General features: G+C 42.3%; 1 protein-coding gene across 2 annotated transcripts in view; it reads right to left on the bottom strand.

Annotated features, from left to right (window-relative positions):
* PRKG1 (protein kinase cGMP-dependent 1) overlaps positions 1–21,850 on the bottom strand; it is a 473,692-nt gene that overhangs the window by 6,699 nt on the left and 445,143 nt on the right. For both annotated transcript variants that reach the window (XM_069863903.1, XM_069863901.1), the window contains exons 11-17: positions 11,810–11,949; positions 7,366–7,455; positions 4,960–5,101; positions 2,685–2,848; positions 1,627–1,749; positions 1,466–1,528; positions 372–438 (exon numbers count right to left, since the gene is read on the bottom strand). In XM_069863903.1, the coding sequence (XP_069720004.1) occupies positions 372–438; positions 1,466–1,528; positions 1,627–1,749; positions 2,685–2,848; positions 4,960–5,101; positions 7,366–7,455; positions 11,810–11,949 (789 nt within the window). The remainder of the gene's footprint in view (positions 1–371; positions 439–1,465; positions 1,529–1,626; positions 1,750–2,684; positions 2,849–4,959; positions 5,102–7,365; positions 7,456–11,809; positions 11,950–21,850) is intronic.

Here is a 21,850-nt window from a genome sequence, read left to right as displayed (position 1 = left end):
GAAAAGGACACATCTGAGAGAAGGGGTGAAAGTGGCAGCTCTCCAGTGACATGTGAAAAGTAGATGAAGAAACAAGTGGAGCAGTTGAGGAAGAGAAAAATGTGTAGTAGTGAGTGATCCTGCCCTGATCTTGCTGCGAAGGGCATTTCATTGCAGTCATGCCCTTCCTAAACCACCTTTTCCTGGAAGAAAATGCCTAGAGACCAAGTATAACTGGAAATGTCTCTAATGTGACTTCTTCAAGCATCTTCAGAAGAAAAAAAGCACATGCTGTCACCACTTATCTACAGTGTATTAGTGCCTGAAGCTCACAATATTCATGTGAAAGAAACTTACTGGCCAGGAAGGAGAAAATAAGTAGGAAAACTTACACTTGGTATTATAGGAGGTGTCAGTGTCCCTTTTCGTAATCCTTCCCAGTTAAAGCCTTCAAACCATCTAGAAAGTAGGGTATAATGAAACAGTTAGACATAGGGTGAAAAATTCTCTGTAGCATAAAATGAAATTTAAATTGCTTAAACTGTGGGTTTCATCTCCTGCAGTCATCTTCCTCAAATCCTCCAATTAGCCCGAATAATTTTTCCTGTCATCTTATATAAGTTTTATGGTACTGAAAATGAAGCTTGCATAGCAACCCAGTGGAGATACCATGGCAAGTACAAATCACCAGTGCTCAGAAAAAAAACATTCGTCACTGCAGGTGTCCTGGCAGCCACTCTTTCCTTCCTATGGGGTCAGTCCTTCCCAGATGAGACTCCTATGTCCTTTCTTCATATGAGATTCGGAGCTAAGGACATGCACAGGGATATCCTCTTGTTGGTTTGGGTACCTTAGGTTTGCGAGAGCTACAGTGGCTTGGGTGGGTGGATGAGTCCTGAACTGAGCCTTCAACCTGTCCTCCCCAAAGTGTCCTCTAACCCACTTCTCTTGCTTTGGGGATGGGAAAGAAGGGTCAGTATGGATGGATGAAATAACCTGCTTCTGCAGTGGGTCTCTAACTTGTTCTTGTTCCCCTCCAGCAGTGTGAAAACTTATGAGACAACACTTAACGACTCTCTCTCATCAGACCTAAAAGGATGATGAATTAAAATTACAAGTAGAGAGAGAAAGCGTGTTGGGTGGCTAGGGGGAAGGGATATTGAGGAAACCTTGGAAAGTGATTCTGTGAACCAAAAAATTCCAGGCAGGCAGTGGCCGAGTTAGATCGCTTCCAAACACTCTTCTGCATTAGGGTAATTAAAGCGTAATGGTCAATGTGCAATGTATTTTGCTCCCAGGCAAGGCTGGCATCTATGCTAAGGCAATGGGGGAAAAAAAAGTCCAATGGAAATTCAATTAGAGTCTAGAGCACACTAGAAGGGAAAGGCCAAAGGAGTTCAAGAACAGTAATTTTTGCTGAAAACTGAAGTGTTTGGAAGGCATGTTTCTGCGTGTCAGATCTGATGGATGGTGAGAAGACACTTACTTGTGCTTTTGGATATCTTTCACTCCGTTTTTCAGGTTTCCTAATCTTTCTGATGGATTGTCCCTATAAAACGAACAACAAATCGGTCACTTTTTTAATCCTTCTTTGTTTATTCATTTCTTTGCAAATAAGATCAAGGTGATTATATTTCTTGTATTTACCTGCATAGTTTTTTAATTAAATTAGCAGCATTTTTGGCAATCTTCTTTGGAAATTCAATCATATCTATTCCCCTTAATATGATATTATAGGTCTTCATGGGGTCTGGGCCTGAGAAAGGGGGACTTCAGCAGGAAGAGGAAAAAGAAAAAGATTAAAAGCTTGTCTTTAAAAGAGCATTGTTAATTGATCAAAAAACCAAAAGAACAAAGTAAATCATAGTACCCTTCTGAAATTAGAAAAGGTAGATGACAACTAGCACTGCTTTTCTTCCTATGAACTTAACCGTTTTTCAGCCAAGGAGCTCTGACATGATCTGGATTTCATTGATGCTGTCTGGAGGGAAGCACCAAAGAGTAAAGTCACGTTTTGTGCAGTAGCACACGCTAAACCTCTCATTCCTGTGATGGCCTGTGTCCCAGCAGCCTGGGGAACAAGGGTCCAAGCAAGGCTTGCTGGCTTATTCTGTTTGATGTTGTGACATGCTTCCAGTGGGGATTAACTAGGTTTCCATTGTTTTAACAGAATGAGGGCCTGGGTCTAGCCCCAAAGGATAAGCAGGTTGAGGTGATGGGTAATTTTTACAGCTCCTGTATTGTGGGAGTGAACGATGGGGGGATGAGGTGAGGAAGTGTCAGGAAGCCACTACTGCCAACATCAGCAGAAATATATATACCCCAAACTGAATAAGAGACACAGAGACTAAAGCCCCACGATGTCAGGTCTACCTCCTCCTTTCCAGATGCGTGACAACCCATTACTGCTTCTTCCCAGTTGATTTGCAAACCCTTTCCCTTTCTCCACCCTGTTAAGCTCACTCAGGGCCAAAACCAAATTTCTGGTGCAATTTCACAGCATTTCCTAAAAAGCCTGCTCATGTCTTGCCCTTTGGGAGGTCTACATGGAAGCTGTGATTTAAAGTGGAAGAACTATTAGGTTCAGCAGCACAGTGTTGTGCCTCCACACCCAGCTCTGAACCTTCCCCTCGCCTAATCAGGGTGACAATGGCAAAAATATTCTGATCTATTTTCAGCAGCGGCCCCAGCCCCGATGCCCATACCTGCCAGTCAGGAGCTCATACATTAAGATTCCCAGTGACCAGTAGTCTGCTGAAATGTCGTGACCTTTGTTCAGGATGATCTCGGGGGCTACGTACTCCGGGGTTCCACAAAAAGTCCATGTTTTCTTTCCAAATCCTATTTTCTTTGCAAAGCCAAAATCGACCTGCAGAAAGGAGCAGAATGCCATCAGGGCAGAGCATGAGAAGGAATGTCAGCCATGTGCTCCCTTCCTCTTGAAGTGAAGCAAAGAAGAAAGGAGATTTCCTCGTGGGAATATTCTCCTAACTCAAGCACCGTGGGTTGTCCCAGAACCAGGCAACCACAGTGACCTTTTCACCAATTTATCTTCCATAATATAAATGGAAGATTCTCGTGAGGGAAGAAGAATAAATTCCAGCACTGGTGGTTTCTTGAGAGATGTAACTTCGTATCATTCACAACTCAGGTTCATTTATTTCGCGTTTGGGTTTTTGTTGTTTTGAGTTTCGTTTTTTTTTTTAAATTTTTTCTTTTTGTTTTTAACTCCCAGCCCTAACCTGAGCAAGGTAACTATTTAAGCAACATATTGACTATTTTGGCATCGACTGAAAAATTCAGATTTCTCTCCCAGTATAAAGAGCAATGCTGTACAAGTGTCCTCCCAATTTGCTTGAGGCTGTTGGAACATGCTGGTGGGCTCACAAACCTCAGTGTGCCCCTATAGCAGTGCCCCTATGGCACTAGAAAGCATGGAAAATCAGATTATACTGGGACCTGAAGCTGTCTTTTAGGGCCAAGGCAGCACTCAGGCTACTAGACTTACTGTATTTTCAGTTCTACCCCTCTGCCCTCCCCTGCCTGTGCTGCGCTGGCCCAGAGCTGTGGTCTGTAGCACACTCTGCTGTCCCTTGATGGCTGCGAGATGCTCCTGCACCGTCCTGTGCTGAGCAGGAGCACAGTCTTACATGGTGACCATCCCACAAAAGAGCTGGGACACTTCTTGTGCTATCATGGGCACGTTCAGGGAGATCAAAATGTCTTAGGAGCTGGGGGTTGGTGACAGGACCAGCAGAGACCTCAGCCCAGATCCTCCTGGGGTGGGAAGAAGGTCAGTCCTTTGTTAAGCTCGGTGCCGTGATGAGAGACGGTGGCTGCTGCCAGGCTGTAAAAGTCTGTGATGGAGATGGTCTGAGTTACCGCTCCCACCTGCTGATGACACTCCCAGGTTTCCTTTCCCAAAGGCAGGGAAGAATCCCCAAGCTAACAGACAGAAACTTTGGCACCCCATGACTCCTTGGAGGGTATCAACCCCTCCTGAACGTAGTTCTTTCATGGAGTACATTGCTCCGAGCTTCACTGCTGGCTTCCCAAGTATCCACATCCTCCAGCACCTCCCACCAGGGCCAGTCTTCCTTTTCTTCCCCCCCTTTCACCGGTCTCACCATAGTGTCTACCATACATACAGGGCACTTCTACAGTGATTTTTTGAGGCAAAAAAAAGTAATACGAGTGAACAAAGCAATACATAAGAAACCTATCGGAAGCTCCCTAATCTGAGGGATGGAGGTCTTGCCCATGCTGCCATCCTGGTTTGAGGAGGTGGATCTTGCCGGGGAACAGTCAGAGCCATACACAGTCACTCCAGAGGGGTTTGCAGATCAGTCAGCTGTGTTACTGGTGCTAAAACACAAGCACCTTTCCTAAAGCGAGAAGCTGCACTTGCCACAGTTCAGCAACACAGCCGAGAGCAATTAATAATAATTTCTTGCCATGACAGGGTCATGATTAGTATTTCCATTAAGAACACCCTTTTTATTGCTTACACAAAGGACCTGACAGAAACAGTAACTTGCAAAATTTGCTTCACCAGCTGCCTAGAAAGCCCACAGATGCCAGTCCTCCCTCTCTCCCACCAATATCTTAAGACACCTATTTTCAAGTTATTTTTTAGTCTTTCAGTAGCTCCAAAACAACCAGAAAAAATTCTTTTGGTTCTCTCCTTCTCTGAACATTTCCACTTCAGGACTACTGATCTAAACTTCAAGCCTCAATCAGTGTTTCCCAGCTCAGCTGTATCCTGAGGCTTGGTCTGCTGGAGGTTAGAGAAGACCTTTGAGATCATAAAGTCCAACCGTACCTGTTCGCTACTAAATCACATCCCTAAGCAGTTCATGTCCCCATGAACTGCTGGTCTGAGCAGGGCTGGTGACTCAACCACCTCCCTGGCCAGCCTGGTGCAGTTGTCTGGTAGTAGTGACAACTTTTATTGGCAAACCAGATGTTGCAGACACTCACCAGTTTGGCATAACCTCGATGATCCAGAATGAGGTTTTCTGGCTTGAGGTCCCTATAAATGATCCCTTTGGAATGCAAATAGGCAAAAGCTTCGACCACGCACGCCGTGTAAAACCTGGTGGTTGAATCCTCAAATGAACCTCTATGTAAAACAAGAGAGGGAAAAGGGATAAAGTGATTAGATCTCTTCCCTTACTGGACTTCACTGTACTGTTAAAATAGCCATACACTTCAGTAAAATCACTTTAGCACCTGGAAAGTATCTGTTGCTGAACTTACCTTTATATAAAAATTTAATTGCATTTCCATTTTTGAGGTTAACATCTCTGCCTTCAATCCCCTTTCACATCGAACATTCCTGTCTAAAATATGTTAGATTTGATTTTATAATTCCATCTCGTACAAGTAAAATTTACTAATCATTACCTTGTAAGTAAAAGATGTTTTTTTTTTTTATTGCAATCTTTGACTTTTGGAAACTAAAACTGTTTCGAGCCGTGGAGATCCAAACTTCCCATACTAATGTTCATAACCATGACAAAAGGCAGAAAAATTACAGCTTCTGGGACTTGAAGTGTTAACTGCAAATTCAGCATAAACTGCCCCCTTGGATCCTCATTTCAGCACCAGTTTGCAATCAGTTTTCTGAAGCAAACCGTTCCCCTGGGGTGCGAGCTGGGAGCTGGCTGAGCTCAGTAGTGCTTCTAAGCTAGGTGGCAGCAGAACCACAATTTAAAGCTGAGAGAATGAAAAATGAAATTATCAGGCTCTGACAAAGACAGCGAATAATATCCCCTGTCACCTGCTATCTTGGCTACAGTTCTCATTTTAATGCTCTGAAGAGGGCACGCTGTTAGGAAAAGGAAGAATTATGAAAAAATTGCTCTAGATAATTAAAAAATAATCTAATCTTTGCTTTCGGATCAATCCTTCCAATGCATTTCTTTCCTTTTTCCAAACTTAATTAAATTATGTTGCATTTATCACAGTTACATGTGATCTTGGCCTGGCCTGGGGACGTATGACGCGCACGCCGCGTGCGACCCACCTGCCACTTACTCACCCACAACCAAACCTGCAAGGTCAAACCCTCCCAATACAGGAAATACCAGGATCTCATTTGCTTGTGCATTATGGCATGGGATGTAATTTCATGCTTTCCTAAGTATTTTTTTCCATGGCACTTCTGCATCCCGATGGCATCATGCTCCTCGCAGGGTGTGGATTTGATGCAGGATCCTGCTTCCCACTTTGATGAGTGGCCTTCATGCAATATGTGATATCTGGGCAAAAAGCCCATGCAAAACTATTGATTTCCTCCTGCTCATCGCTATCATACCTGATTGTGTCATGAATATCAAGAAATATTAAGAAATATTAATATTATTTATCACAGTGCCTCTGGGATAGAGGTGGATGTAGCTGTTCACAGTTACAGAGGGTGGGCAGCGGAGCAAGTACTGCGATGAAAAGAGCAAATCTTTCTCTGGGATGGGAAATTATGATTTTTCAGATGACTCTGAAGAGTCTGCCGTTTTTACCTTGAAAATGTACCATCCCATGGATTTCCTTTGCAACTGTGAACTCTCACTACCTCTGCTGCTGCCTTAGGGCATTGGTTTGTAGGTCCAGATTCTCCAACAGCCCCAGCAGCGATACCTAAAGGTGCCCACTGGAAGGACCCTATCTCTGGACCGTGCCCTACAGGAATGCGAGACTGGCCTTGACTTTGCACCTCCTACAATGCTTGGCAATCCCTGCAGGGTCATTCTCTGCCATCACGAGTGATGCCTAATGTCTCTGTCACTCTTAAGACAATCCCACATCTCCTTATCAGGTGTCTCAGCCTCCAGCTAGGCTCCCAAACATGATAAATGGTAGGGTGGGCACCAAAGACACATGCATAATTTCTATGGTTGCAAAGGGTTGTTGCTCTCTGTAATTAAAAATTAAATTAATTACACAATGAATGTTTTGTATTAAAATTAAAACATGCCGCTGGCTTTTTAAGTACACCCTTTAAAGATGAAAACACAGGGAAAGGGCAGTCAAAGATTTGTCATAGATGCAATTTATCACACGACTACCATCACTATCATCACTGCCTTTTCAATTTTTTTCAGAAAGGCCACAATGAAGTGGCTCTGGATAAGTCTACACTTACAGAAAGCCTTGTAGCTGTCGGATGCAACACGAGTCAGTGTTTATTCTCAGTTACAAGTGGATTCACTCTGTCTCTCTTCAACTGCTTCAGAACAAAAATAGATCTTTACCTCTCTGGGATCTTAAATCAAACATAGCATGGTAAGATCCAGATTTTGACCAGGAATGATAAAGGCCTTTGCTTATCTGGAGACATATTAGAAAATACTCTACTCTGTAGGACAACAGTTTCTTACAACTCACCTGTCCCTGAGAATTGTCCAGAGCTCTCCACCTAGGCAGGCTTCCATCAGCATGTACAGGTACTTGCTGTCCTTGAACGTCCTATAAAGCCTGTCATTGGCAAATGAGAAAATCATAAATAAATCCAAATTACAAATAAAGGCACTGATTGTTCCCACTTCTCATGGACCACTGCCTTCATTCCAGGAAGCACCATAAGACTACAGGGAATCTTTCAGAGCTAGCAGCTACATTTAAGGAGATCATATAAATGTTTTTTCTTGGCTGGGAACTAATTTCATCAGAACAGGATGGGTGAAGTGTCTCATGGACCTCAGAAGACGAGGTCATCGCTGCTCTAGGTGCTACATAGAGAATCTGTCATTTCTAATGACATACACTGTCTTCCCAGATGCGTTCAAAAGAGAAGTTTTCCGACCATTTTTTTATAACATCCACATCATCTTATTCTTCATGCTGTGGAGTCCAGCTGCAGACTGGTAGCCTTCCTTCCATTTGATCATTTCAAAGGAGGACTGCCCAATTTGTGACTTATTTCAGAAGTTAAACACACTGATTTGTTTCAGTTTAGAGAGAACCCACTGACATGCAGCTATCTAAAAGCGCTCTTCCTCTCAGGGACAGAATGTGGAGAAAAAATTGCCTAAAGGGATAGATGGGCCAGGCTGTATGAACCCATCCTTCCCAGGTGCAATCTAAATTGTTTGGTAAAACGCACGCTCTGTGTTTAATAAGATATATTAAGCAAATGTCACTATAAAACTATGGCAATTACAATCGGGAATTCAATGTTAGCTGTTTGATTTAATTTTTATGTTGAACTCCTTTTGTACTTCTCATTACACATGTGGGTATATCTGTTCAGATACCTACAGGAATGAGCCTGCTGTATTCGGATACTGGAAACGGTTCTTTGCAGCTGCACTCTTTCAAAATTAATTTTAAAGATCCAAGCTCCGCAGCAGAAGGTGGTGCTGAGGGATATTCTGTTAAGGTGTAATTGTTGCATTGATGTACATTTCCAAGAGTTAAAAACTGAAGGGCTGATGCAACATGATATAAATTAAAACAGGTGGTTTTGCAGATTCTAGCTCTTCCCAGCTAGGGACAAATCCAGTTATTAATACCTTTTATGGAGCTGTGTGATGGACCAGGGGGAAAACACAGCAGGATTTGGTTCTATTTGAAGGCATGCAGTTAAATATTAATTTAAGGCACACAGCAAAACATCCTGGCAGCTACAGCTTGGCTCCAATACCATTTCACATCACTATGCTAGACAACATTTGTCTCCTGTCTGTGTTTGTGTAGCATCCAGCACACAGCTTACCAGCAGTTACCTGCTATATTTTTGGCATGTTTAACAGAGAAAAAAACCCAGCAGGCACATCTGTGATGTAGGCAGGAGCCTGGGTACCAAATATGCTCCGGGCTTACCTGGGAAATATTCTATATCTAAAAGGTATTATTGGCAGTCACAACAAAATTTAAAGGAAAAAAAAATAAACCAGTGTTTCAGAACTTTCCTTACCCTATCATTGCCTATGTTGACATCTAAAACCTCAGTCAAAACATGCTTCTCAGAAAAAGTTGGAACAAACTTACTGACCATTTCTTACAGTTAAAATCCATGGGTTTAACAAAAAAAATCTTATTTCTTGTCAGCTGGACAAAATATAATTTATCTTAATAAACATTTCATTTTCACAGAAAACCTATGTATTCAAGAATCCAACATATGAGTACCTAAATGTTTATAATTGCTCAGTAATTTAAGCGCTCCTAAGAGATGGCATCACTCTCTCTACGTAAGGTAGCCCTGCTGGAAAACTGCTTTCCAGAAAATTTTATGGACATCAAATCTGGCCTAAAACGTGCAGAAAATAAATCAAAATATTGTCTATCAACTGTAATGGAAGCATAAAGTTTATACATGATGGAACTGCGCTATTTTGGTAGACCAAGCAGTCTTAAGTTTGAAATGTCACAATATTTGAGTTGGTTTTTTATTTATTTTCCTATTCATCTAAATCTTTGCAGGGCCAGTGAAGACATCCATGGCTCAACACTTGTTTGCCCTTTTACCGAACCCAGAGCGTTTTGTTCTGTGAGATTCTTAGTTTATCTATGAGTACATTTTATTTAGTGGTATCGGTCCCCTTCTACTTTTCCTGCCTATTTTAATAACCAAACTGAACTATTCTTCAAAGATTTTTAATGAACAGTTTCATGATGAATTAAGAAAATAATTGAGTTCTTTGGGAATTTTCTCATTCCTCTTCTGAAATCCCAGATGTTGCATCCTTGCACCAATTTTAAATTCACCTTTCACCCAACATCTCAAAACACAATTAATCTATCAAAGTGGTAAGATTTCTGCTTGCAGCACACAGAAAGCTATTATCCCAGCTGGCGCTTGAAAGAGTATAAACAGGTTATGAATAATTTTAGGACAGAAGCTATAAGACAACTTGAAATCCCTGTGGATGTGCAAATGGAGAAGTGAGGGGGAAAAACAGACATGGAGTTTGATAAACCTGATGTTTTCTAGCTGTTGCACATGCAATAGCAAAAGGCTGGACTTCATGACGCAGAAAGTCCCTTCCCAGTTGCAGGATTTCCATGGGGTATTAAAAATAGTTAAAGGAGGGTCAGAACTGCAAAGGATGGGAATTATTGCATGCCAGAGAGTCCTGTGGAGGCCTCAGAGATGATGAGGGGACAGGAGCATCTCTCTTACGAAGAAGGGCTGAGAAAATTGGGTCTGTTTAGCCTGGAGAACAGAAGACTGAAAGGGGATCTGATCAATGCTGATCAATATCTAAGGGGCAGGTGACAGAAGGATGGGGCCAGACTCTTCTCAGTGGTTCCCAATGACAGGACAAGGGGCAAACTGGAGCAGGCTGCTGAGAGAGACTGTGTCATCTCCTCCTCTAGAGATACTCAGATGTGCTTGGAAGTGTTCCTGTGCAACCTGTGCAGGGTGGCCCTGCTTTAGCAGGAGGGTTGGACTGGATGAGGTCCCTTCCAACCCTGACCATTCTGGGATTCTGTGATATGGAAGGAAAAGAATGGCCTGTGGCTAACACACCTTCTTTTCACCTGTCTACTGACAGAATAAGAACTGGGAAAGAAGTAGTATTTCTTCTATTAGCTATGAACACCAGTGGTTCCATTAAGAACCGTTTGCTGGCTCAGGCATTTGAATTAGGAGGGGGTATTTCTGGATATGGTGTCAAAATGTTCCTCTGGTTGGCTGGCCCTGCACTTCACCTCCCTTTACATCCCTTTCCCGAGACAGCTCACGCTTCAAAAAATACTTCTATAGGCCAAAATAGCCCACAGGGTATATTTGGCTCTAGCCTAGGCAACGGGACATGGTTGTGAATCAGTATTACAGCATGGAGCAAACTGCAGCCGGCTAGGGTGTCAGGCTGCAGATGTCACCCATGAATCAGAGGTGAAGCTGTGGGCTCTGAGGGAATCCCAGGGATCAGCCCAGGAAGGAAACACCCTCTTAGCGACTGAGGAGTGGCCACCCTGGGGCCACACGCTTGCTTCTGCGTTTATCACAAGGGTTTGGTTTCACCTCTAGGTCCATCTCCTCTGGCAAAAGGCAAGAGCTTCAGGCATCTCTTTGAGAGTGGCTTAGATGAGAGGCTGCCCTTTCAGATACCTCCAGATCAGTGAAACACAGCACCCTGCTAGAGTTCCTCACCACCCACTCTTATCCTGACCAAACCACATAAAGAACCATCACTGCTTCTGCTAACAGATACTCTTACTCCTTGAAGAGTTAGAGAACTTTGCTATTAGGGTTCAAACAAACAAAATTGCCTGGCACCTGATTTTATTCACCGAAGGCTTGCTTAGGTTTTGGGGAGCAATGTGATTTAGGTGTTTGCCTGTGATGAGTCAAAGATCTACCTAATACACCCTAAAGAGAAGTGCTGGATACAATCTATTCACAGCACACGATCTGGAAAGATTAAACCCTGTCTTTCAGCTTCCCTGTGCAGAAAGGAAAACTCAGAAATACAGAAAAAAGAGGAAAATTAACCCTGAGCAGCCAAGCCATGTTGTGTGTGTGTCTATATGGAGCATCGCCCACCGGCATCGGCAAGCTCTGTCCACATTGCACGCTAGGTCTGTGCTTGCTCCAGGAGCCACAAAGCCATGCGAGCACATCATGGGGCCAATGCAAACCACTTAAGCCAAGAATTAAGTTTAGGCCTGGATGTATGTCCCCTCGAGGCAGAGTATTATCACGTCTGCCTGGAGAAGACCTTATTCCATGCACTGTATCTGCAGGCCCTTGCAGGGAAGCTACGGCTAAAGGGTTTGCTGGCAATGGATGGATTATTCCTGCGTGGTTCTATGAAAGGTGAAGATGGGCTGTGGTGCTTCAGTGCCCACAGCAGTGCAGAAGGCAGAGGGACGGTACCTCACAATGAAGTCTGAGTGTGCACTTTGCATGATCTGCTTCTCCGAGCGGATGTGCTCCTGCTGCCTCGTGTCCACAATGTGACGTTTCTTCAGTATTTTCATGGCAAATGTTTTCGATTCTTCGCTTTTCAACTGGACCTTGGGTAAAGCAGGCAAACAATGGTTAGAAGGAGGATGCATCCCTGCCGCCAAGCTGTGACAGTCCAGCTGCAGGGGGACCCACTAATCCTACCACCCTACCTTCAAATCATTCCTCTCACCTCTTCAGTAGTCAGATTTGCTTTGACATGAAGCAGGTTTCTAAATACTTGGCAAATTGCTAAAGGGAAAAGTCATTTCTGAAACTCAATGTGTTTTAGGGAAAACCCAACTGTCAGCGTTACTGTCAGCTCAGAAGATGCTGCTAGCTAACGTACAACTTTTAACAAAGCCTTTTTCTACAGCTAGCAACAAGTGCACCAGCTCTGGCAGGGAAATGCAGTCCTTGGATGTTTGTAGAGGATCAGCAGAGCTGGCTTTTCAGTGGCACTGCTTGGTCACGTCTTTACTTTTAACCTTAAGCCTCAGCAACCTATTTTTAGCCTGATTTCCTGAGATGAGGTTGGAAGTTGTTTGCTTGCCGGTGTAACCCTGGTAACTTCTGAACCCTGAGCCATCCCCAGCCTGCTCTGAGGGACCGGTACCCACCCCAAAGACAACTGGAACACAGCCATCCTTTCCATTTTGGTTATTCCCTCTTAGTCACCACCAAATGAGAAAGGAACCTCATCATTGACCTACCAAGCCTCTTACTTTGCTAAATTCCCCAGCAGCTGCTTGCAATGATATTGCCAGTTAAATGTTTCCCCCTTTACAGTAAGAGGTGCCATTTGGTGACTTCTATTTTGATTTTCCTGTAGGAATTTGGCTTCAGCCAGCAGGCAAGCAGCTTGTCGGTCGTCAAGGCCCACTGGAAATCCAGTTTGCCTTTTAGGTGAGGAGACACCATTCATGCAATTGCAATTTATTTAATGATATTTCTATTTTTATATTTTCTTTGTAATAGAAATGCAGGCTAATATGACACATGACACCTTTCACGCTTTTCCCAAGCTGTCCCTTCAACCGTAACCTCCCATGATTTTGCCTGCATTTGCTTTGTTCATGTAACAATTCAGGTTGCAGGGCAAATGCGAGGAGTTATGATACCCTTGGCATCCTGTCTTTGTCAGAAAACCAGAAAGAAACAGCACTCTGATGTCCACGAAGACACATACAGCTTCAGGAAATCAAACTCACAAGGTCGAATCTCAGCTCGCAAAGAGATTCCTAACAGCACTACAAGTGATTGAGAAATAAACCTTAATACACGAGAATCCATCTGTCTATGGCCAAAGTTTTCATGGCAAGTTCTTGGATTTATTAATGCTGTTTTGGTGGTTTAATTGACAATGGCTCAAAACACAGGCATTACCACCCACGCCACCACCATGAGCCACGACTGTTCACTGAGCGCTGGAAAAGAAGCTGCAGAAGATGGATTGAACTCTCTCAGATAACTCTCAACTTTCTCAAAACACCAGTGGAGAAAACCCTCTAATGTTACCAAATGCATTGTTATTGCTTTCAGAGAAGCACCTTGTTGCTCCAGGGTTTCATTGGCAGTTTTGTACCCAATACTGGTGTGCTTAGGTGTGTGCATGTATGTGCATACGTATCCACCTCTCTGTGAGACCTCATCTGGAGTATTGTGTCCAGTTCTGGAATCCTCAACATAAGAAGGAGATGGAGCTGTTGGAACGGGTCCAGAGGAGGCTACAAGGATGATCCCAGGGCTGGAGCACCTTCCGTAGGAGGACAGGCTGAGAGAGTTGGGATTGTTCAGCCTGGAGATGAGAAGGCTCCGAGGAGACATTATAGCGACCTTCCAGTACCTGAAGGGGCTACAAGAAAGCTGGGGAGGGGCTGTTTACTAAGGCTTGGAGTGATAGAACGAGGGGCAATGGGTATAAACTGGAGAGGGGCAGATTTAGACTAGACATAAGGAGGAATTTCTTCACAACGAGGGTGATGATGCCCTGGCCCAGGTTGCCCAGAGAAGCTGTGGCTGCCCCATCCCTGGAGGTGTCCAAGGCCAGGTTGGATGGGGCTTGGGCAGCCTGAGCCAGTGGGAGGTGTCCCTGCCCAGGGCTGGGGGGGGTGGAACTGGATGATCTTTAAGGTGCCTTCCAAACCAAACTATTCTATGATTCTATCTATATATCTATGCATGTATTCATCTATCTGGTTTAAAACCACTCAGAGATTCGGTCCCCAGATTTGTGGCTTCTGATTTTCCTCACAGCCACGAGCATTTCCAAACCCACATGAAACTTTTCTTTTCCAAAGGTTCTATTCTGTGTTTCACACTGAGACTCGTAATTATTAGCTTTGCATGAAGCCTGTGTTTGCCATTTAATCTTCAGGGAGACAGGGTACAAAGACCTAAACAATCCATATAAACTGAAGAAAAACATTTTTTCTCATTTATGCAGTAGAGCTGCCCATTTATTTATTGAAGTGGTGCTACGTGGCACTGCCTCTGCAATGTGGTTTGACCACAGCTCAAAGCAGAAAGAAATTCTGCATTTATGGCAGGCTGAAAGTGATAAAAACATTTTTGGTTTGGGGTTAGGATTTGGTTGTTTTTTTTTTTTTGTTTCATTTTGAATAAATGACATATGGGCTCCAGTTCAACTCTTTGAACTAAATGCATTTGATATTATCCCATCTAAATCAAGCCAGGCTGTTTCAGGGGAACAGGGTGAGAAGTAAGGTGACACAAAGGCAATAAAGCAATTAAAAAAGTTAAAGTAAAATCTAAGCCGAGCAGAATTTATCAAAACTTGCGAAAAAAAAAGAATTGAGGTTTAACATCTCTAAGCATATCGTTCTGGAGAACTAATCCCTCTTGCTTTCAATGGCAATCCAGATTGCACGGCTTCCCATCAGACAAGTGTAATCAACTGCATCAAATCATTTCAAACAAAAGTCTGTGCAAATCCCTCTTAAATAGTACAGATCAGATTTGTTTTCTTTCAATCTGTATTTTTTAAGGTTAGGCTATACACAGACAAATAGTAATGAACAGTGGAAGCAAGAAATTAGCTCCAGTAGCAAATCTGAACACTTCTTGATCCATTTGGATATGAAACATTAAAAATAAAAAAAAAAAGGTATTTAGCACTCTTAAGTTACTTGGCACATAAATTCCTGTTCTCCTAATGTTAATCTGTACTAGGCATCACGGTTGAAAATAAACAAAACCAGCTGGTCGAGGCTCAGATGAATAAATACCAGTATTTTATAATTAACGGTAGTATGAATAAATCCCAATGTGTTCCCTTCATTTTAATACTATGCATTTTGACTACCTAATTTTTTGTGTCTTTCATTAAGAAGTCCACTTCTTTTATTAATTGCTGTTTTTTTATTAATTGCTTTTATTAATTGCTGTTTTGATGGAGCATCTGGGGAAGGAATTTGCTTTCCTATACATACCTGCACAAATTCAAGATAAGTACAGGAAAGGGAATTACTATGAGGAAGCAGAAAGCAGTGGTTTTATTTGGTGTTTGATGACTTTAACACTGCCACAAATGCTTAAATATAGAACAATCAGATGTCTGCAATTAGATAATGCAAGACTTTCACCTAATGTCACTGGAGAGTTTAGATCCCTTTTCTATTCCCTCTCCTGTTGTGCTTTATCCTGCAGAGGATTTGCAACAGTTTCAGAACACGGGGGGATTAATTTGCATTAAACATGCCGATGCACCCAGACAGGCTGCCAAGGTACAACATTTAAGGCTTACATTTTTGATCACCTGGTTGTCTACCTGGAAAATGAACCCTTCAATCTTCTCCTCCTTCTTCAACATACCCGAGTTCTCCCCTTGCTTTGGTGTTCCTGCCAAATGTGGTAACTATGAGGATTATTCTTATGATGTAAAGCTGGGGAGCTCTAGATAATTTCTATTATTCTAACAAACAGCAATTTTTAATATTAAATTCACGACAGTTAATAGAAAAAAAAAAATCCCGAATCTAATCTCAATCTCAATTCAAAAGTAGGAAAAAATAATATCTAGGCTATATATAAAAAAATAATATCACCCGGGCTTCTTACTTTAAAAAAAAGAAAAAGGATTAATATTGAGCAGATGAGAATAGGCTGCTGAGAACACCCCGTCCTCTACTTACAATGAGGAAAAATAGCACAGGGAGCCACAGAAGCCACAAGGATTTTGACATTCAGCTCAGAAAGCAGGGGTACGTTGAGCAAGAAACTCAGCCTCCCAAAGAAACCCACCACAAAAATCTCCCAAATGCTTTAGAAAAAGGAAAAGCGTGTAGTTTTACACGGAGGGCAGTCTGCAAAGGAGCCATCCTCGCTACACAGCTCACAAGATCACTTTTCACTCACTTGGAAATAACATCTTCTATATCCAAGGACCTGGGACTATTGATTTGGTGCAGACCTGCTGGAGCCTTGCTTTCGATGGCTCTTATCCATCAGCAGCCCAGCCCTAAGAGAATCGACACCAGGTAACTTGTGGTCCCTTCCCTCCTTGCTTCACTCCTCTGCTCACACCGACTTCACCCGGTCACTGCCCTTTCACCAGTGCAAAAACCTCCAAAATTCTCTGTCTTGGAAACTCAGGGCACTGATGGCAAGAGCAAACATCAAGACCACTGTAAATGTCCACATCCAAGGATAATTCCAGAGTTGCAAATCTGTCAAAAGGTCTGGTGGCAGGAAAAAATAAGAAATAAAATTTACAGCACTTCTCTTTACAACTTCTCTTTCTCTCCACCTTTATACATGTTTCAGCTTCCCATTTTATGTGCATCTCATCCCTGAGCTCTGGCACATGGTCCATGTGTGCAATTCTGCTTTCCACTTGCACAAACTTAATTGCAAAAGGCAAAGCAGGTTGAACAGCAAACCTCTGCCACCAGCAGGACCACATCATCCTTCCCAGTGCAATAATCCCCACAACTGTGAACTCTGATAAAGTTGTAGCTGCTACTGATGCACCCCTGGTCTGACTCCTGGTAAATCTGCTTGAGGTCTTGCCCTCTCTGTTACAAACGAACCTCTGGAGGACTATATAAAACCCTTTCAGTTGTGGAACAGGAATATATTATTTTCTCCAAAACACAAGAAAACGCAGTAGGGAGCGTAGTTAAATCAAGTGCAAACACCATCTTAAAGAGGTGTTGTACAAAGACAGAGAGACAGGGGCTAAAATTAGTTAGATTAGGTTGTTCTGCAGGATTCTTATTCAGGAAATGAACTGCATTCCAGTGACAAAAGTAACTGCAGAAATGTTGTTTATAACTAAACGAGGCAATTCAAGAAGCAACATGGAATAAGAACTAGCTGCTTGCATTTTGCATATATGTTTTATATACATATATGCAAAAATATAAATATATAACTATATAAAACTTATATGGCATATGTATCTATATGCATATACAATATCAGTATAACATAAACATACATATACCTATATATTTTGCAAAATATTCTGGTCCAAGCAATATGCTGATGAGTTATCGTGCTCAGATTTGGAGCCGTGGTGGTATCTTGAACCAGAAAGCATTAATTGGACAGGGCTACGTGGAAAGAGTCAGGCTTCCCCCATCTTTATAGCCACTTTTCACAGGAGCTCAGAGCTATTGCCAACCTCATGATGAGGCAGCTATTCCTGTCCTCCAGGTGACACTCTACCAGACCTCTGAAGGAAGGAAACCCCACAACATCGGGGTGGACGGGAGTTGTAATGAGCAGCTTTCTTCTGCGTTGCGCCAAAGCTACCCTCTCCCCGCATGCCTTGCAGTTGCTTGTCACTCTGGGAGTGTTGTCCACCCGGTGTCACAGCCTCATCACCTCCTCTTGGGCTGTGAGTCAGTGTGTTGCCCCACTCCCAAGTCAGCAGGTGGTTTTTTTTGGCAACTTGGGTCATCACAACAAAGCCACCCCGAGCAAACCCAAACAGATGGGTCACTATCTGAAAATACATTCAAGGAGAAGCTCCCTTGAAGAGGACACAGCAGGGAAATGGGTTTCATTTTGCTGCTACTAAGTTGAGCTCTTAGGACTACATTTAACTTTTAATGTCCATTATGAAGAGGGTGAAGGTGTCTTGGTAGTGTGTTGAGTAGAAGAGGAATGCTACAACATTGGGACAAGATGCAAATGTAGGAGAGGAGAGGAAGAGGGGAGAGGAGAGATGGAGAGGAGGAGAGACATAGTCAAGGAGGCAAGAAGGAGAAGGACAAGAAAGAGTAGAGATGCAGTTCCTCCTGCCTTTCCCTGTTTTTTTGTTAGACTTCAGCTGTTTTCTCCTCTGCTCGCCATGCTTATATGAAAATGTTGGAATCACTCCAAAAGCGTTGCTTTGCTTTACAGCGTATAAACTTCTGCAACATCCAAAACATACAGTGGGCTCAAGGCCTGCCAGTTTTTTTATCATAGCTATAATTCATGTACAAATAAACAAGGTTTTACACCTTAGTGCTTTTTCAGACTTTTTGGGAAAATGGGTATTGGTGAGACGAAATCCAGGCCTCGATGGAAGAGTAAAAGGCTGTATCTGTATGTTTCTTATCCTTCCTCTTTCTCTGCCTCTATTTACTATAAATCATACATGTGTATTATATATAGACCACAACGTGAGCAATTTCCGTGCAGCTCCAGTGAGGACTGAACCAATACAATACAAGCTGACCTTGAGAATCTGGAAGCATTAATAAATATTTACCAGAATGTGGAACAATCCCCAAAAGCAGGATTTATTTCCAGTGAAGACTAGTGAGGTGCCTGAACCTTGCCATATCTAGCCTTAGGAAATGCTGTTTTAGCGGCACGTAACTCTTACTCACCCGATCTTCTACTCCTGTATGATATTTTTCTAGGAAAAGACAGCAAAGAACCTCTCCCTATTTTCCAAATTCCAATTTACTGCAGATGTTGTGTTACAGCTCTTGCATGGCCACGGATCTTCCAAGAAGCCCTACAATTATTTTTTTTCTTCAGGGAGCTGCTACAGATAATATTTGCCACTGTGGCGCCCTGTGCAGACCCTTGAAGCTATCAGAGGAACAGACCCAAGAGCATGAGAGCAGAACTGAACATGTATTTAAAATTCCAGTTTACCCTCCCTTCATTTTGGCAGCTGTATAGAGATTACAACTAAAATGGCATTTGCCACTCAAAACTCTCCAGATTTCTTCTTGCTGATATAATAGAGGTATTTAAACTTGAACTTTCACAGCATCTAGACACCGCACTCATAAAAACCTCGCTCAGGAGCCTTTTCTGCTGACCTTCAAGGTAGCTGGCCAGGCTCCTGACTAAATGGGAACACACAGGGCGCAGAGCCTGTGCAAGTAAAAAATATTTTGTTTACTCTGGAGTTGTGGCTTTTCTGTAAATGCACAGCAACAGAGAGCTTTTAGGAGCTGGGCAGAAGCTTTTCTTGAACTCGAGTCCACAGTGCACAGACAAGTTTCTTGCTGCTCCCATCTCCTGTTGAACTCCCCATGTGGGCATGGCGATACGTCTGTAACAAACGAAGATGCTTTTCCAAAGGGCTTTTGCTAGATTGCATTTTGCTATGTGTGCATCATTTGGATATAACGGAGCCAGAAACCAGAGCTATCATGCAACATGTATATTTTAATATTGCATTCAATAACAATTGACTTCAGCTCAGGGAGTGAAGTGCAAGTGCTTTTGCTTGTTCGGTATGTCTAAGGTCCTTTATTTTCTGCTGTTTCCCAGCTAGATGCATTCGAACCACAAAAATAGCAGCAGCTGTTGCTGAGTGCAGCACTTGCAAGCTGAGCTCTCCTAATCCCAACAGCTGAACTGCTGTATGAACAAAGCGGCACCTTCTCCCCCCACCCCAGCAAAAGAGTACAGCATGCTTTTAATACTAAATATATTTATGTTCTTCTACGATGAAACAGAGTTTCCCCATAATCATATTCTTCGTGCTACAACTTGCTTTCTCCCTAGCATTTCCTTTTATTAGGCAAGCAAGGAAATAGCTTGCTTATATTTATGCCTCGAAGCCTACTGAGGTGCTCAGTATTGCAGATGTCCCTGTTAGGGTTTTGAAGGTACTTGGCACATCTCCTTACGGCTCTCCCGACCTAAGGCTTAGTTTGCTTATTCAAATTACAAGCAGGCTGCTTGGAGCTTTTTGCTATATCCTTCCCACTAGTTTTGAGTTAGCTGCACGTGGCATGCAAACAGGCACAGTGATTGGACTGCCTTAGAGTTGAAGGTGAGTCAAGACTGCAAAAAAAAAAAAAAAATCACCTAGGACTGATAGAAAAAAACATGGAGTAAAAAGTCAGTCTTTAGGATCTACTGCAGGTTGAAATTTTGAAGGAAAATCAAGAAATATTTATAAGAGGGCAGCAGGGTAGAAAATGTTCATGACAGTGCCCTTATTTTCTTTGAAAAAGTCTAGATTCAGAAAGCACTAAATATCATATGACCATCTGAGCGCCATGGGGCTTTACAAGAAAATGAATTGCAAAACTGCACTCTACGAATACATCCCAGTATACGCTAAAAAAATCCACAGTCCTTAGAAAACCTCAGCTATTTAACAATTAAAATTGCTTAATCAAATACTTAACTGTGCTAAAAATCTGTAATTCATGTCTTGATCCCTGTACTGAAAATTTGTATTCAATGCATGACAACATGCACAACTCAGTTTTTATAAACGAGGGCATTGGGAAATGTATTAAAATCTGTGTCTTTCTATAAAGCCCGTAGGTAAATATTATTTTTCCAAAATGCCTAGAAGGGAAAAAGAAGTGAGGAATGTAAACTGTGTCATGTATAAAGTCATTCCAATAAAAAGTAAATAGCCGAGGAAGGGTTACATAGCTAAAATATGCTAAACCGAATGGAAAAACTCACTACTGTGGTTTCTTGAAAATATGAGATGGAACTAAACTCTCCAGCCCCGTACAGGATCTGGTCCAGTTGCCAAGGTTAGCTTTGTCTGCAATACAGCACCTATGTCAACATCTTATTCTTGCCTCATATCCTGATTCAGCCTCTAACAGTATTTAATGGGCTACAAATGGCATCCCATCTTTCCAAACCTTGACAGCATCCTTTCCATTAACAGACAAGTCCCAGAATATGTTTCCATCTAGAAAAGATGCATTTAATTCCATTAGGAATTAGAAATCAAAGGAAAAATAAAGAAATTGCTCTGCAGCAGTCCAGCCCCATCTGACAGTATCATCAAAATTAAGCAAACTGCATATAGTTAAGAAGAGAAAGGAAAAAAAGGACCAAATGTTTATAACCAGCTCTGTAGCTGCTGCTTCATTGTCAGATGAATGTGGGATTTACTCAGGAACTTGATCTTCAAATCCCTCACTTAACACTTCTGTTTCCTCACCTTAACGGCACCCAAAATGCCTATTCTTTCAAAAGGAAGGAGGCCAAAAGATTCCTTTGTTTTTTAATTGAAAATAAAAATCAGGAGATTTTGAAGAAAAGATTAATCTTTCTAATAAAAAGCTTTGTGATAGCTGGAACGAAAGGATAGCTACACAAGTGGAAAGTTCCACTAAAAAATATCTGAATTATGCATCTGTCAGTCTATTGGAAGACAATTATGCCAGTTTTTTCATCACCATCTAATTAATTCACTAATGGTTTTGTTTACAAAACAGGCTGGAAGCTATAATAAATTTGATTGCACTTCATAATCTGCAGCCTGATTTCTCTTAAAACGTGAATAAAAATGGAAAATGTCATACTGTCCATTTTAAAAAGGTCTTGTATAGGCCCAGTAAAATGTGGCTGAAACTAAGGCTTATTTTTTATGTCTATGTCTGCATCAATCTCCCTATTGTAAAGAAGCTTAGCTTTAGTGGCCCCCATCAAGCCAAAAGGACTGCAAGGTGGTCTGCCTAGTATACAGCACCATAAACCACTTTAATTAATGGCTTGGAATATGAAATACGAAGA

The sequence above is a fragment of the Phaenicophaeus curvirostris genome, chromosome 9, assembly GCF_032191515.1.
Source record: "Phaenicophaeus curvirostris isolate KB17595 chromosome 9, BPBGC_Pcur_1.0, whole genome shotgun sequence".
Taxonomy (NCBI): domain Eukaryota; kingdom Metazoa; phylum Chordata; class Aves; order Cuculiformes; family Cuculidae; genus Phaenicophaeus; species Phaenicophaeus curvirostris.
This window is presented reverse-complemented; position numbering and strand designations above follow the sequence as displayed.